General features: G+C 37.4%; 1 protein-coding gene across 1 annotated transcript in view; it reads left to right on the forward strand.

The window, feature by feature from the left end:
- The window catches only part of Dpyd (dihydropyrimidine dehydrogenase), an 839421-nt gene that overhangs the window by 31897 nt on the left and 791421 nt on the right, over positions 1–16103 (forward strand). The window contains exon 2 of the mRNA XM_059266163.1: positions 12247–12357. Coding sequence (XP_059122146.1) covers positions 12247–12357 — 111 coding nt within the window. The remainder of the gene's footprint in view (positions 1–12246; positions 12358–16103) is intronic.

The following is a 16103-nucleotide window of genomic DNA, read 5'->3' on the forward strand; positions in this document are numbered from 1 at the left end:
TTGAGTCTTGCATGTTTTTTCACAACTTTATTACTTGTTGACTGGTGTTGTTTTATTTTTTTATCATGCTGCTATACATTTACGTCTTGAACTCAAATGACTCTGGGCATTGTGAGCCAATCAGTGTGCTGTAACATGTGTTCTTTCCTTTTATACACTTTTTACATCCTTTTATAAGTGTTTTCCCATGATGTGTTATTTTTAATTCCTAATGTAAAAAGTCAAGCTAGTACAATATCTTAGTATATATACTTAATGTTTTGTTCTTTAAATTACTTAAAGAATAAAAAAAATAGAATAATTAAGAGCTGATATTAACTTATTTAGTAATCTTCCTTTTCTTTTCTTTCCTTAAATGTAAGCAATACTATACAATGCTGACTTTTTTGGTTCTGAAGTTTCTTATTGGTACAGTGAATGTGTGGAGTTGATATGGCTCCATCTGAAATGTTAAGAGAAAATTGTTGCCTGTGCTGAAATACATTATGAACAGTGTTTTAATAGTTCCCTACACAATAGAGGCTTTTCTACGTCTGTTATAGACTAGTTGTATACCATTAAAGGTCATGTGTTAAAACCTAATTCCCAGTGTGTAGTATTAGAAGATGGAACATTTGGAAAATAGTTAGGACTATTTAAGCTCATTGGGGAGGGGCTCTTATAGTAGCATCAGGCCCTTATGAGAAAAAACCATGGAAGACTTGCTCTCACTCTTTTCACAGAGATATAATGCAAAGGTAGTAATCTACAAGCCAGCAAAAGGATCTTCACCAAGGACCAAATTGTACAGAAATTTGACCTTGGACTATCTGTCTCCATGATTGTGAGAAAGAAGTGTTTGTTGCTTAACTCATACAGTCTATGGTTCTCAGAGACTGTACCTTATTCAGAGCAACCAATATCTACATCAGACATTGTCATCATGCTCTGATATTATAAGAATTGCATGGTTAATGGATTGGGATCTGGCTGAGTGACAGAGCAGTTGCCTAGCCAGTGTGAGACCTCTGGGTACAGTCCCTAGTACCAAGGGGGAAAAAGGAAGACTCATGTGTTATTATCATATATATATATATATATATATATATATATATATACATATATATGCATATGTGTATGTGTGTATACATTTGTGTGTGTGTGTATCCCTTTGTGTGAATTTTCAGTCTTTTAAAAAGAAAATGAACTTCCTTAAGGTTAGTCTATTGAATAGTAGTTACATTGTAAGTCAAAGAACCATGTAAAAAATCTGACAAAGACAGACTAGAGACACAAGCCATAGAACCCAGATTGCACAGTAACATGATAGATGGGATGTTTTAAGATGTATGAACTATTTTACTTAGGTTAACTATTTGCTCAATATAAATGAATTGAATTTCCTAGGTGATGTGACTAGCATCCTGAAAGAGTTCATTCATTTTCAGTTGATGAGTTTTATGATGTTCTACAAATTCATCATCTTTTTCATCTGGCTTGTCTTTCCTAGAACAGAAATGTAATGTAAACTCACCCTGACATGTCTAGCCCAAAGTTCATGAGTTATGTACATGTCTATGTATTACAAAACATTGTCTACATTGTTGTATACCTGTAATGGACTTTAACATGTGTATTTGAATTTCATGACACTTCGATAGTGCCATACTAATTTATGAAGAACACATTGGCGTTTTCAGGCAGTCTTCCTTTGCAATTGCAGGTCAGGGAGCTATGATAAATTCAAGAACCCATGACCGATTTGATTTCATCTGAGATACATCTCTTCTTTTCATTCTGTCTTATTTGTAGTTTCCTTTTTGTCTGTTACCTTTTTCTTTTTGCATATTCCTTTCCTTTTAAAACCAATTCCCATGTAAATATTCAAAATTGATGTTCAGGGGCACAAATACACATTAGCTGAGTAATAACTAAAACCTACTTATACAACTAAAATACAATGTGGTGGTATAAATACTTTCTGCCTGACAGGCAATTTTCATTTATTGTCATAATAATCAAAGCAACGCTATCAGTTCATTACTATTACTGATCACTGTTTAACAGTGAAAGGAGACACTGATGGTTTAAATATCCAGGAAAAATAGTAGAGTTAAGATCTAAGACCAAGTGTAACATAAAACACTAGACACATTGTTTAGTAAATGCTTAACACAAAGTTGTAATATTTAGAATCTTTACGTAATCTTTATCTTTTGTTTATTAATAATAGTGAGTTAGTCACTGTGCATAGAGGCAATATTGGAGCTAGTAGGAAAAAGTCAAGAAAAAAGGACAACTTTCTGTTACTATCATCACCTGGAAAAGTAGCCCAACTTAACGTGTTGCCTAGGAGTTCATTCAGAAGATGACTCTGAACACGTGAGAGTCCTGGGCCAGGACTAACCACCAGTGTCTTCCAAGGCTTTCAGACTCGAAGCATGCTTGTATCTGTTTTTGTGGACCTGGGGGACCAAATGAAGCTCATTCTGCCCTCTGTTCCCCATAAAGCAAGAGACGGGCCACAACATCTCTTGGCTCATCTACAGTCCCCAAAGAGTTTGTAAATGCCAGCAAATTTTTTTTAAACTCCCCTGACATTATGAGTAATGACAGACATAAGAAACGGTCGGGTAATTGGTTGACTCTGAAGCTCAGCAAGTAAGTACTAAAAAGTTCAGTTTTATGTTATTAGAATTTGCTAAGCAAAAAAAAAAAAAATGCACTAATGGATGGCTTGTCTCCTTTCCTGTTAGTTAAGAGATTTTTTTTTTCAGGTGAAAATAGTGTTAGTTGATAGTATTTACTCAGGTGCATGTAGATGAAAATACATTGTTACAACAAGATTAAGTATGTATGACAGGTTAGAAAGAAGTAAAAGCAGCATGCTTTTAATCATTTGTTTCCTTGTAGCCTCATACAAGGAAATGACCTATAGAAATATAAGAGTATGACATCAATGTTAAAATTTAAGCATAATTTGAGTAAGATCAAATTTAATTCATCAGCTTGAGCATGTACACTCCAAATGTGAGTACAGATGTATCATTTTTATAATTCAGAATTACAATAAAGAATTAGTGTTGAGTAGAAAATACTTGTTTATAATTCAAATATAAAGGGTGAAAAAAACTTAGTGGTATGTTATATTTAATTAATAAATATGGTCATGTAAATATTGGCACATTTTTAGAAAGACAAACGCTTGGCCAAATGGCTTCCTGCAGCTGGAATTTGAGCTCCCAAATGATATTCAAGGTGTTTTATGACCAGGGATTGCTGTTTTCATTCAGGTAGAGTGGGTACATGATTGTAGTCAGTACGGCCACTTTTCACACTCTCTAGACTGAGGCGTAGAACTGTTTAGGGACAAACTTGCAGTGTGCATGCTTCAGGACTCCAGATACATCTAGGTATAGTGTTCGCAGATACTGATGACAACACAGAACTCATCACGTTTTGTGTAGAGTAGGTTTGAATCATATTAAATCATTTCTGAAACCAAACAAAATTCATGCCATGAGATTTTCTCAAATTATTATTATTTTTTTCTGCCTCCATGCTCACCATTACACTCACACAATGCTTCTGAAACTGACTGGAAAAGCTAAATCTAGATTCTTTGAAGAGAGAGAAATCCCCCTCTCTTACCAGTAACTTGATATCTGAAAGAGTTAATGGGCTTCTTAAAGTGCTCAATTTATCTAGAGAGGGGACCCTGTGACCTGGTAGGGACCTGGCTTTGGTCATTTCTTAGGAAGAATGTAATTTAGAACTCTCCCTTATTATTCTGCCAGCTGCTTACTTATTGATGATATTGACTTTGGGTTTTAAAAAGTCTTGCTTTGGAAAATTGTTTTGAGCAGCTCTCAACCACTCACATCCTGTATTCTTATTTTATATCACTTTTCATCTGGGAAATTATTAAGTCAAATCCTTGGTAACCATTCTCCACAATCCAATTTATTTTTACCCGAGATCCATTGAATTCAACTCAATGCCTTCTCATAAAAGGTTAACCCAATATTTCATGCTATGTTATACTTTATGTTTGTGTTATGTGAAAGGAAAGTAACCATGATAAGCAGCCAATAAATTACATTCGGAATGTTTATTTCCAAAAGTTACATTACTATGCCGGCATAGATAAATGTAATCATTTATCACAATATGGATTGTGGATGTAAAAGGTAAAATAAATACAGCCATATTTTTTTTGCATTATTCCTAGTTTGTTTGCTTTAAATGTTGGCCAGGATACCTTTAAACTTGTCCTTTTATTTATTGACTTCTATTACCATCTGATAATCTAGTGATTCAAGTCTGAAAAGGTAAATCAAATTATTGTATTTATAGTAAGAAATTATTTTTATTTTTTCCTATAAAATGAGATTCTTGAATTTTTTTAAGATGACATCTGCTTTGGAATTTTTCATGCCAAGGAATAATCATTTTAGCTTTAGTATGGGTATCCCATTTGGAAGACACAGAAAACTAACCTGACAGAGTGAGTCCCAAAATTGTTAATTAAAATGAATACAGTATAAAGTTAAACTTGTTGAATGCAGCATTCATTAACTTTTAATAACAACTTTATCAAGATAGAGTTCCCATATCATGCCACTCCCCATATAAGGGAATACATTCCTCTTTTTTACTGTATTCATAGAGTTATGCTACCAACACATAGGTAGGCTTTATCACTCCACAAAGAAACCACACAAGCTTCAGTGGTTGCTTTTCACTTCCTCTATCCCTCCATCCTAGGCAACCCCTAATCTGCTGCTTCTCTCTGCAGATTTGCCTATCCCGGACATTTCATGAGAATGCAAGTATACACTATGTGAAACTTTCTGTTTTTCAAATTATTGTATTTATAGTGTCTACCCACATTATTCATGTGAGCATCTTCCTGTTGTTACTGTCTATTCCATTATGTTTGGGGAATTCCTCTTCATTCCTTCATGTTTATTTAGGACGTGTATGTGTGTGCATGATGTGGTGTGTGTGTGTGTATGTGTGTGTGTGTGTATGTGAGTGTGTAAGTGATGTGTGTACCTGTGTATTTATGTATGTGTTCATGTTTGTGAGTGCAGGCACCTTTGTTTACAGTACATGTGGGAACCAGAGGACAACCTCAGGCATCAGTTCTTGCCTTCTACCTCTTCTGTGACAAGGTCTCCCTTTGTTCACTGCTGTGTACCCTAGGCTAGTTGACCTTTAGCTTCTGGCAATTTTCCTTTCTCTACATCTCATCTTGCTGTGGGAAAACTGGTCTTACAGACACATGCTATAGTGCATGGCTTCATGTGGGTTCTGGGGATCCGAACTCAGGTCCTTATGCTTGCATGTCAAAGGCTTTGTCCACTGAGCCATCTCCGCAGACAGAGGCTTGTTTTAAAATCTAGTATAACTCCCCAACTGGATCAGGCCCTCTGGATAAGTGAGACAGTTGATTAGTTTGAACTGTTTGGGAGGCCCCCAGGCAGTGGGACCAGGACCTGTCCTTAGTGCATGAGCTGGCTGTTAGGAACCTGGGGCCTATGCAAGGACGCTTTGCTCAGCCTAGGTAAAGGGAGGAGGGGACTGGACCTGCCTTGACTGAATCTACCAGGCTGAGCTGAATCCCCAGGGGAGTCCTTGCCCTGGAGGAGATGGGAATGGGGAATGGGCTGGGGGGGGAGGGCGGGGGGGGCAGGAGGAGGGAGGACAGGAGAATCTGTGGCTGATATGTAAAATTAAATTAAATTATAAAATAAAAATATAAAATCTAATATAACTCATTCTTGGAAAGCTTCACACACATACCCAAGAAGAATTGTGTTCTGCTTTCTTGGGTTGAGCTTTTTCTACAGTCTCAATGGGTAATTAGGGAACAAAAGATTGTGTCCAAATCTTCTGTTTCCTTTTTTGTTTCAGCCTAGTTTTTCTGGCTATTATTTAATATGGATCATTAGTATTTCCTCCTGTTATTGTCTAGATATCTGTTCTCCCTTCTACTTTGTCAGTGTTGTTTTGTGTATTTTGCCTTTTTTTTTTTTTTTGGTGCATATAGGCATTGAATTGTTAAAGCTTTCCAATGGGTAGGACTTTTCTGTTATAAAATGTCACTCTTTACATCTAGCAATGCTCTATTGCTTCAAGTCTGTTATGAAATTAGTATGGCCACTCCCACTTTCATGAGATCATAATTCACACGGTAGTTTAAAAAAATCTGTCAATCTTTCATGTTATTATTTCATTGAGTCTATAATATGTCACCTAATGACAAAACAGCATGGTTGGGTCTCGTTTTTTTATTCAGTCTGACAGTATACACTTCACAGTGGCTTCTAGAACTCCATGAGTATCTATACTTTATTATTGGCTCTTGTGCTTCCTTTTTTTGCTGCTGCTATTAAGGTGTTGCCGTTTGTTTTAGTGGTACAAGGGAGTCTAACCCAGGGCTTCTCTCCTCGCTACAACATCTTGACAGGTGGCATCGTGGTGGAAGTGTGTGAAAAGGGAGAAAACACATGGTGAGACAGGGACCCAGAACTTTCGGACAGGGTAGTCTTGAATCCCCCAACCAGACACAACTTCCTAAAAGCCCAATCACCCCTCTAATGTCACCACACTGGAGACTAAGGTTCTAACATACAAATCTTTGGAAACATCCTCGACCACTTCCTAACCATAGCATTTGACATAAATATACATATATTTTGAAAACTTAGAATTTTTGATATAGCAATTTGCCACACTAATTTTGTGCTCTCAGGACAGGGGGCTTGTGTTTTTGTTTAGGGACTGGGTAGATGACTTAGGGAAGTCTATTTCTCCTACAGTCTGAACGTCTGACAGCTTTATATGGTACAGCACTGGATACGGGGGTGTTTTGTGATAACAGCATTTTCGGGTATGTTTTTTAGATAACTTTCATTATTTCTTCTTTGAAATTCTATAGATGTGCATATTGCATTTGATTACTCTCATAGGCCCCCTCTTTTATCTCTTTTCTGCTTCTGTTGATGCTGGCTCCACCCGTTCCATACAAATCCCTTTATCTTACTCATGCTTTTTGCTTTGCTTTGCTTTGCAATGCACTGGGTTTACCCAAGGTCTTCTGTGTGACCTGGGGTTTGTACAGTGGTTTCGGTAGAGCTCTTGTACATACCCCTTTTCAGATCCTTCTGAATCTTTGCTCTTGATGCTAACACACTTAGTTTCTACTTTGTATAGTTCCCTCAAATATAAATTGCCCCGTTGCACGCATCAGTTGAATTTGGACTCGTTTTTTAAGGGTGGCTTTGAGGCAGGCCTTTGAAGGATTTTCTTAGGAGCTTGTTTGACTGGCTTTTCCTCTTCTCCCTGGTGAATTCTCTGCCGTGTTACTTTTTTATTTTATTTTATTTTTTCAGGAAAGATATCAGCCTCTTGTAAATGATTTGCCATAAAAGTCTTAATTTCTCAGAAGAAGAATCTTAGGATTGAAGAACCCATATAGGGGTTCAAGTAAGTTCAGTTCGTGTGGAAAACGGTCTCTTCCTTTAGGGACATCTCTGTGCCACAGCTACAGGATGTGGGGGGAATGAGGGTGACTATTTCTCCAAAGTGACACCCTGACTTTCTGACCAGGGTGCTGGGGCTGAGCAGCCATGTTTGGTTTCTTAGTGAGTTGCTCTCCTGTGTAGTCTTCATCACACCGTGATAGGTGATAGTAAAGTTCCATGATGTTACCATTGGTTGTTGTTAGCATGGTGCCCCCAAGATGAAGCCTACGATCAACCACTGAGAGCTGATATGGGTTGAAGGAACTCTGGGCCACTAAGCTGTGTTTTCTTGAATTCACTGTCTATGTGATTGGAAGCGGTGCTCTGAGAAATGCTGACAGAATGTTCTTCCCTTTAGAGGCACTAAGGATGACACAACCTTCACCTGGATGTTGGGACAGAAGGAGTTTTACCTTGGTGGTTACACTCTCCTGGGGTGGATTACTGTGACATGGAGCTGAGAAGGGGAAGACAGTGGTGGCTGGTATTTCAGACTCTGTAGACTCTCAGTGTAATTTCTGAGCTGCAGGAAAGGGTCTTCAATTGATGTGCCTATTTTTTTTGTTGTTGTTTGTTTGCATTTAAGACATTTTCCAGAGAAGATAAGGGTTATTCTCATCAGCTGTTTTGTTGGAGTTGATCAACATGGGTCCTGAGAGTACCATTCTGGATGTGATCTCACTCATGTTCATCTTTTATAGTATCGTTGAGGGCCCACATTGATTGCTTTTTTTTTTTTTTTTTAACTTTGGGGGAGTTGATATTTATTATTTTTTAAAATTCACATTTAGTGTGTGTGTGCATGCGCGTGTGTGTGTGTGTGTGTGTGTGTGTGTGTGTGTGTGTATACCTCTGTGCCAGGGTGCATGTATAGAACCAGACTACAGAATGAGTTGGTTTCTTCCTTTACCACTGAGTCCTTGTGATTGAACTCAAGTTGTCAGAGCGCCTGCTCAACATTAGCTTTTTATTGAGTTATTCAAATGTCATTTCATTTTTGTTATACATGTGGCTATGGCCAGTTTCTACATTAGACATAGAAAGACTTTATCTGTGGATAAATTTGAATTACAATCCTACAAGAGGACGAAATAATATCTCAGTCTCCTGTGTGTTGTAAACGTGGTATCTCAGCTTCATTTTATTCGTTCATCCAAAATATGGACATAATGGGAGATTTTTTTAAAAATCATATACCACATGTAAAAACATTCTAACACCCCAAAATGTTAAAGTGGGTGCCATTATTACCATTTTAAATCAAATGCAGTATGCAATGTGTCATTTTTCTGATTTTATCCTTATATACTATGTACAAAATTCATCTTAGGCAATGTTTATACTTTCTACCATTTAAAGTCTTTTGTATTGTCATGTGATAAATATTCTTACAAATTAGCTAAACTCTCACCTAGAAAATAATTGATTTAGATAAACATAAGGAACTGAACAGTGTGTGATAGGAAGGGCATTGTTACCACGTATTTAGTAGTACAAGAATTTGTCTACTCATTTGTCTTGGTGTTATGGAGAGTTTTATGGAATTCTAGTAAGGATTCATTTCAATATGTGGAAAAGATGAGGTTGGTTGGGTTAATTTTGAAGGAATTATAAAATCTAGGTTGGAGGAAGTTCCTGGAGTTATCAGGTACAACAGGAACTAGATTCTTAGGACCCCTGTCAGAACCATATCCAGCTCTTATGGTGGTCTTCCAGTCTAGGTAAAAAGGATAAGTAGTTCACTGAGAGTTATATAACCAGGACACACACACACACACACACACACACACACACACACACACACACGCATGCACGCTGCACGCACATACAAATTAGCAGTTTTGAATCAGTCATTTTGCAGACATAAGCATGTGCTTCCTTCTTGGCGTCACATATCAGACACTCAAAGACTAAAGCAAAATCTCTCCCTCTTGTAGCCAGAGGCATTAAGGACGCCATGAGAATATAGCCCAAGAAGCAACTAAGCAGGGATCATAGGGACTCACAGAGACTAAAGTGACAATCATGGAGCCTGCATGGATCTGCACCAGGCTCTTTGCATATATGCTATGGTTGTTAGCTTGGTGTTCTTGTGGGACTCATAACAGTGTGAGTAGGCCATGTCTCTGGCTCTTTTGCCTGCTCTTGGGACCCTTTTCCTCCTACTGAGTTTACGTATCCAGCCTTAATATGAGAGTTTGCATCCTGTCTTATTGTAACTAGTTGTGCTATGTTTGGTTGATATCCCTGGGAGGATTGTTCTTTTTCTGAAGGGAAAGGAGGAGGAGAAGATCTAGGGGTGATGGTGAGTGTGGAAGGGTGGAACTGGGAGGAGTGGAGGGAGGAGAAACTGTGGTTGAGATATGATATATGAGAGAAGAATAAATTAAAATTGTTTAAAAATTCTCCAATTCTACCTCCCAGTTTATGAGGGAGGAAAGCTGTTGTGATGGGTGGTGACTGCTCAGGATAGCCTATCCTGTGAGAGATATTTGAGGGCTCTGAAGCAGAAAGGCAGATCTAGTCCCGGAAACCTTTTTAGAGAAGAGCTTTGAGACACCAGCTCTTGTAGGTGACTGCACTAAAGGTAGCTACTGTGATTTCTAGTTCAGAATGTTTTATTTATATCTGAATTAAAATCTCTAATTTCAGCCATCTTGATTTTATGTTTCTTACCAATTTAAAACACATTACAACCCATTTCATTAAATACTTAAAACCTCTGTGTCTTTTCTATCCTTTTTCATGAGTGATTTTTATGTATATGTGTTCTGTAGGTATGTATGTGCATGCGTGTGTTCATGTGCACATGTGTGTTCCTGTGTCTGATATGCACATCTGTGTGTACATGTGTGTACATGTGTGCATGTGCATTTGTGATAACTCAAAGCTGATGCTAGGTGTCTTACAAGTAATATGTCTTGCTGAATCCGGATCTCACCAATTCTAGGCATTCTTGCTAGCCAGATTGCCCTGGAGATCCCAGTCTCTGTTTCTGGAGGGCTGGAGTTATTGGCAGCCGCCTGTGCCTGGCTTTTTTTTTTTTTTTTTTTTTTTTTTTTTTTTTTTTTTTTTTACTTTGGATTGATTTTTATTAAGTGTAAGCAAAAAAAGTTTAATTGCATTCTTTTACATATGGACACATTGTGATTCAAGTACCATTTGTTGAATGTATGTTGTTTTTGGTTTTTTTTTGGTTTTTTTGTTTTTTTTTTTTAATTTTTATTTTGCAATACAATTCAGTTCTACATATCAGCCACGGATTCCCTTGTTCTCCCCCCTCCCGCCCCCCTCATCTTCCCCCCAGCCCACCCCCCATTCCAATTTTCTCCAGGGCAAAGCCTTCCCCACAGACTGAGATCAACCTGGTAGACTCAGTCCAGGCAGGTCCAGTGCCCTCCTCCCAGGCCGAGCCAAGGGACCCTGCATAGGCCCCAGGTTTCAAACAGCCGACTCATGCAATGAGCACAGGACCCGGTCCCACTGCCTGGATGTGGTGCCTGGCTTTGTATCTGGGTCCTGGCAAGCTGAAAGTGGATTCTCATGCCTGCACAGCAAGGCCATATCCACAGCCCTTTTTTGAAATAAATTTTTCTACTGTTACTACATATCGCTTTCTCCATGTCAAAATTGTTCAAAGGCATTAGCAAAAATGTTAACTAGGTTCAAATGAAACATTTTTCATGGGAGATTTTTCTCTCTGGTGAAAATAAGGCTTTTTTCCCTGATGTTGGTCACATTGGTTTATGATTATTATTATGGTTTCTTTTATTTTTGAGATTATAATTACATAATTTCTCCCTTCTCTTTTCCTTCCAAAGACCTCTCATAAGTCCTTAGTAACTCTCTTTCAAATTTATGGCTTCTTTTTTCATTTTTTAAATGTTTACATGCATGTATTTATATGCATGTATATATATTCTTAAATATAACCTGCTCAACCTATATAAGGTTATCTGCATGTATCTTTTAAGAGCCGATCATTTGGTACTGGATAACCAATTAGTGCGTTCTTCCCTGGGGAAGACTACTTTTTCCACTATCAGCATCCTTTTCTACATGTAATTCTTTGTGTAAGGTTGGAGCCTCGTGATTTTCCTTCTGTTCATTTGGGCATGCCTGTTGTACTTGTTCTGCTCATGTTTAGGCAGTCAGGTTGGTGAAGCTTTACATTGTAGCTTCTGTCATTCACAGTAGACATAATCTCACAGCAAACTTCTGATCCTCTGGCTTTTTCAATCTTCCCACCCATCTTCTACAATGTTTCTTGAGCCTTAGGTATAGGAGTTGTTTTGTAGATATATCCATTGGGCACAATTTTTTTGAAAATTATTACAAAGGCTATTAGGAGATACCATGCTCACATTTTATCCAGATATGATTGATTTATAGCAATGATGTTTTATTTTCTTATTTGCTTGGTTTTGTTCTTTGCAACCTTGGTTCTTTTTAGCTTTTACATATGCATTTGTGTATTGTGATATTCCTATATAGATCCTGGTTTAAGTTTAAGAATTCTTTCTTAGTCTTTTTAGTATCATTGTATGAACTTTGGACCATTTTATATTTTGTTCAGATTGCATCTACTTTTTCCCCCTCTATCTTATGTATCATGAGAGTTTTCACTTGTAGCTAAGTCTCTCCTTAGGGAAATTGGGTAATACAAATGAAATTTTGATTTGTTTTAATGCCAACATGGTTACTTATGTTTGTATATTGTTTTTCCTGTATTCAGAATATCCTGGCTTTAAATCCTCGAATACAAGCTTATGCAACGCTGCGTTCCACTGTGGCCAAGAAACTAGACAAGAAACATTGGAAAAGAAATTCTGATAAGAACTGCTTTGTGAGTATCACTGACACATGATTTACTGCTGAAAATGATCCTGCACACTGAAGACAATGTCTTTTGTATCCTTAAAAATGTAATTAAGTATATCCAAAGTACTGCTGTGTTTTTGAAATACTTTAGACATTTTATATTTGAACATAGTCTCAAACCAATGTTTCCTTTTTCTAAATTCTTTTAATTCTAGCTTAAAATCGTTTTGTGCAATGGTAGCATGGTGAAAGATTTTCTATATCACAAGGTCCAGTGTCATGGAGGAAGGTGGGACACACTGCCACCTACTATTTGGAAGTATGTTCTTGGGGGACATCCAACTAGTAAGTGCAGTATAAACACTGACATTCCCAGGTGAGGTGCAGAAGCAGAACTGCTTCGCTGAGATTTCTTATGGCTGATTTTTAGTTTTTATTTGTTTTTAACTGCTTGTTGAGTCCAGGACTCACTGTGTAACCCAGACTGGCCTCATACCCACCTGACTCCTTCTGTCTTCACCTACTGATTCCTGAGGTTGCAGCTTAAGCCACAGCAGCCAGCTTAGAATCTTTCTTATCTGTGAGGTCATGAAAAGATGTTAGATACGACCTCAAAGGCAACATTGAAAATGCTGTTTTATGGGCTACAAATATTTTTAAGTTGGAAAGGAATTCCTTTTTTACTGGAATTCCCCTCCCCCAATTTTTTTTTTTTCCAAAATAATTAATGAGACCATAGCAGGAGATTGTTTGGTGTTTGTTCTCTGGATGGCTTATATATACTGTTTTTTAAGATATATGGCTTTATTTTCGTTCTTTTTAGTTCTCTTTCCATTGGGAGGATAGGACTTGAGGACAGGCACTTGTGGGTATGCTTTGTAACTGTTATGTCTTTTTATCATGGGCCATCCTGCAAAGGGCTATGAAAACAACGAAGAGACAGGCAGACTATGGCATGAAAAGGTCTCCCAGTCAGCGGCAGCCCTGGATTTGGCACTCTGTTTTCCTCGGTCCGCTCCTGGGAGGTCTGCTCTCTACCAGGGCATTTCCAGTACAGGTCTTTGGAAGGACACCAGTGTAGCACACACTGGATCATGTGATGACATATTGTGATCTTGTATAATGATGGCAACAATTGAAGAGCAATGATAGCAGAAAGGGATAATTTTCAAACTTACCTGTTAAAGGCTATCAAGGATAACTCTCTCATTTCAAAGGTGTGAGAGCTATAATCCAGAGACATCAGATGCCTTCCCTGAGGCCTTTCATTCATAAATGATCATAAATGATCTTTGGTCCAGGTTCTATTTAGAAATAGAAGTTTTCCTCTATTACAATTGTTATTATCACTACTATCTTAGGAAAATGATCATTTTTATTCCTGAAGTGATCTTATACATATAGTTTATTATTTCATATCTTCCAAAATATATAATTGCCAAAGGTAGTATTGAGTCATTTTCTCAGCCGAATATTTATTGTTTTGAATTTGTAGAAAAGCAATCTCACAATATATTTGAGAATATTCATTAATATTTGTGTTATGTGATAGGGTTTCTATTACAAAGCATCACTGTAGGGTGGCTTGAGTCATTCAGTTTTCACTGTATTAGAGACTGACTGTGTGAAGGTGTTGGTAGAGCTGAATCCTGCTGAGATCTTTCTACTTGTCTTATCAATAGTGTCTACTTCCTGTTTTCAATGCTTTCTATTTTCATGTATTCTTACTGTTCTACTGACTTGTTTTAATCTGTTTATTTCTTTAACTACTGTCTCTTAGTAACTACATTTTGAAGTACTAAGGGTTAGTATTTCAACATAAAAATTTTACAGAGACACAATTGAACCTATACAAATAACTTTAAATTATCAAACACACACACAGTAATTCATCTTATAGTAATATTTTCTATGGAAAGAATTAAGAATTAAGTAAACATTAATTATGTAGAAAGAGGATTATTCTAGGCATTATTTATTCAGTAGAGAATAAAATGTAGAAGAAAATCCTCTGAATTCCAACTATTGGGTCATGGTTAACTAAATTAAAGCAAATATACCCAGTGTTAAATTGTATGACCATTAAAAATTATTTTTAAATAGTTAATTCACTGGTTTAAAAAGTCACAATCTACATTACATGCAAAGCACATAAACTATCTCTATATCTAATTACAATTGTGTGTACTTATATACAACTATACCTTTGTGCACATCCACAAAGAATACAAATGTCCATACAATTATAATGGTGGCTATCTTTGTGTTATTGACCTTTCTGTGTACTTTGGATTTTCTATAGTGAGTAAATATAAATGGGGCAATAAATTAAAAGCTTACAGTCTATGTAAAAATAATAATCCTGTTGTACACGATCTACTGAAGATTCAGATGACTCTGCAAACTCCAGAGATACTCAGAGATGGGGAGAGAAGAACAGTGAAGTTCATTCCTATGGGGAGATCGGGAGCTAAGGTTCAATCTGATTCTCATTTCACCAATTGAATAAGCATCCTTTCCTCTTTATAAGTATCCTCTGTGTGTAAAGAATTGAATGCAATTCTTATCAAGGATGTGATTTGATTTTTACTTTGTATCTTTCTGCACACATAGCAACACCAACAATATTTGCCATTGTCTCTAGCTCGAGGAACCAGTAAGACAGACAGCACTCAGACAGGCAATACTTACTCTAGCCAAACACAAGAAGACAGTAAAAGAGCAGTCCCTTTACAAGGCACACTAACAGGGCAAGTGAATAACCTCAGCTCCCTCCCTGTCCTGAGATGATGAGATGCTCCAAAGTTTCTACTCCAGTGGTGTTGAAGGCCAAGTCGAGGTTCTGGAACTTGATATATAGACTAGGCTGACCTTGAACTTAGAGAGATCCTGCTTCAACCTTCAAAGTGCTCTTATTAATCTGTGCACTACCACACCCAGCAGAGATGTATTCTTAAGCTGGCTCTACTGCTTGTCTCCAGGAGGGACATTGTAGAGCCTCTGGATCTGGCTGAGACTAGGCAACATCTTGGATGCATCTTGTCTCTGCCTTGTCTTCCTTTATCCTTCCTTACCTCTGTCATTTTCCTGCAGAGCATTCATTTAATAAGTAAATATGTCCAATCCCAAGTCCAACTTTGCTTCTAGAAAATTATGTTTCAATGCTGAAATTTCTATTTCAGGGCCTTACCACCCACAGTATCTGCTAAAGCCCTTCAAGTTCTCTTTACTGGAAGACAGATTCTCTCATAGTCTATCTCTCCTTCCCTCCCTCCCTCCTTCAGTCTCTCCCTTCCTCCACCCTCTTGCCCCTTTTCTCTGTGGTGTGCGTGTATTTCTCTCCCCCTTCTTCTACCTCTCTCCCTTTCTCTTGTATTTTTTCAAAACTGTGTTATTAACTGAATCATTCCCTCACTGTTTTAGTAGCATCTTCAGTCAGATAATTCCTATATTTAGATCTCTAGCCAATCTTTCCAAGTCTGCCATGATAACCAAATATCCACTTAATAGCTCTTCTTATAGATCTAATAGGTACCTCAAATGTAACATGCTGATAATCAAATTATCAAATTACTATCTTGCTCCCCAAATTGCTCCCCAGAATTTCTGCCTTCATCTTTTCCTTTAGAATAAAATACTAAGAGTATATGGTGAACTTATTACCATTCCTTTAGGGCTCTGGAGTGGCCTCGAGACTAGTCTCGGCACTAACCCCTTTCCACGTGGAATCTATTAACAATTAGCACAGCTGCGGTCTTCTTTAAAAGTTCT

Source organism: Peromyscus eremicus, chromosome 6 (genome assembly GCF_949786415.1).
Source record: "Peromyscus eremicus chromosome 6, PerEre_H2_v1, whole genome shotgun sequence".
Lineage (NCBI taxonomy): Eukaryota > Metazoa > Chordata > Mammalia > Rodentia > Cricetidae > Peromyscus > Peromyscus eremicus.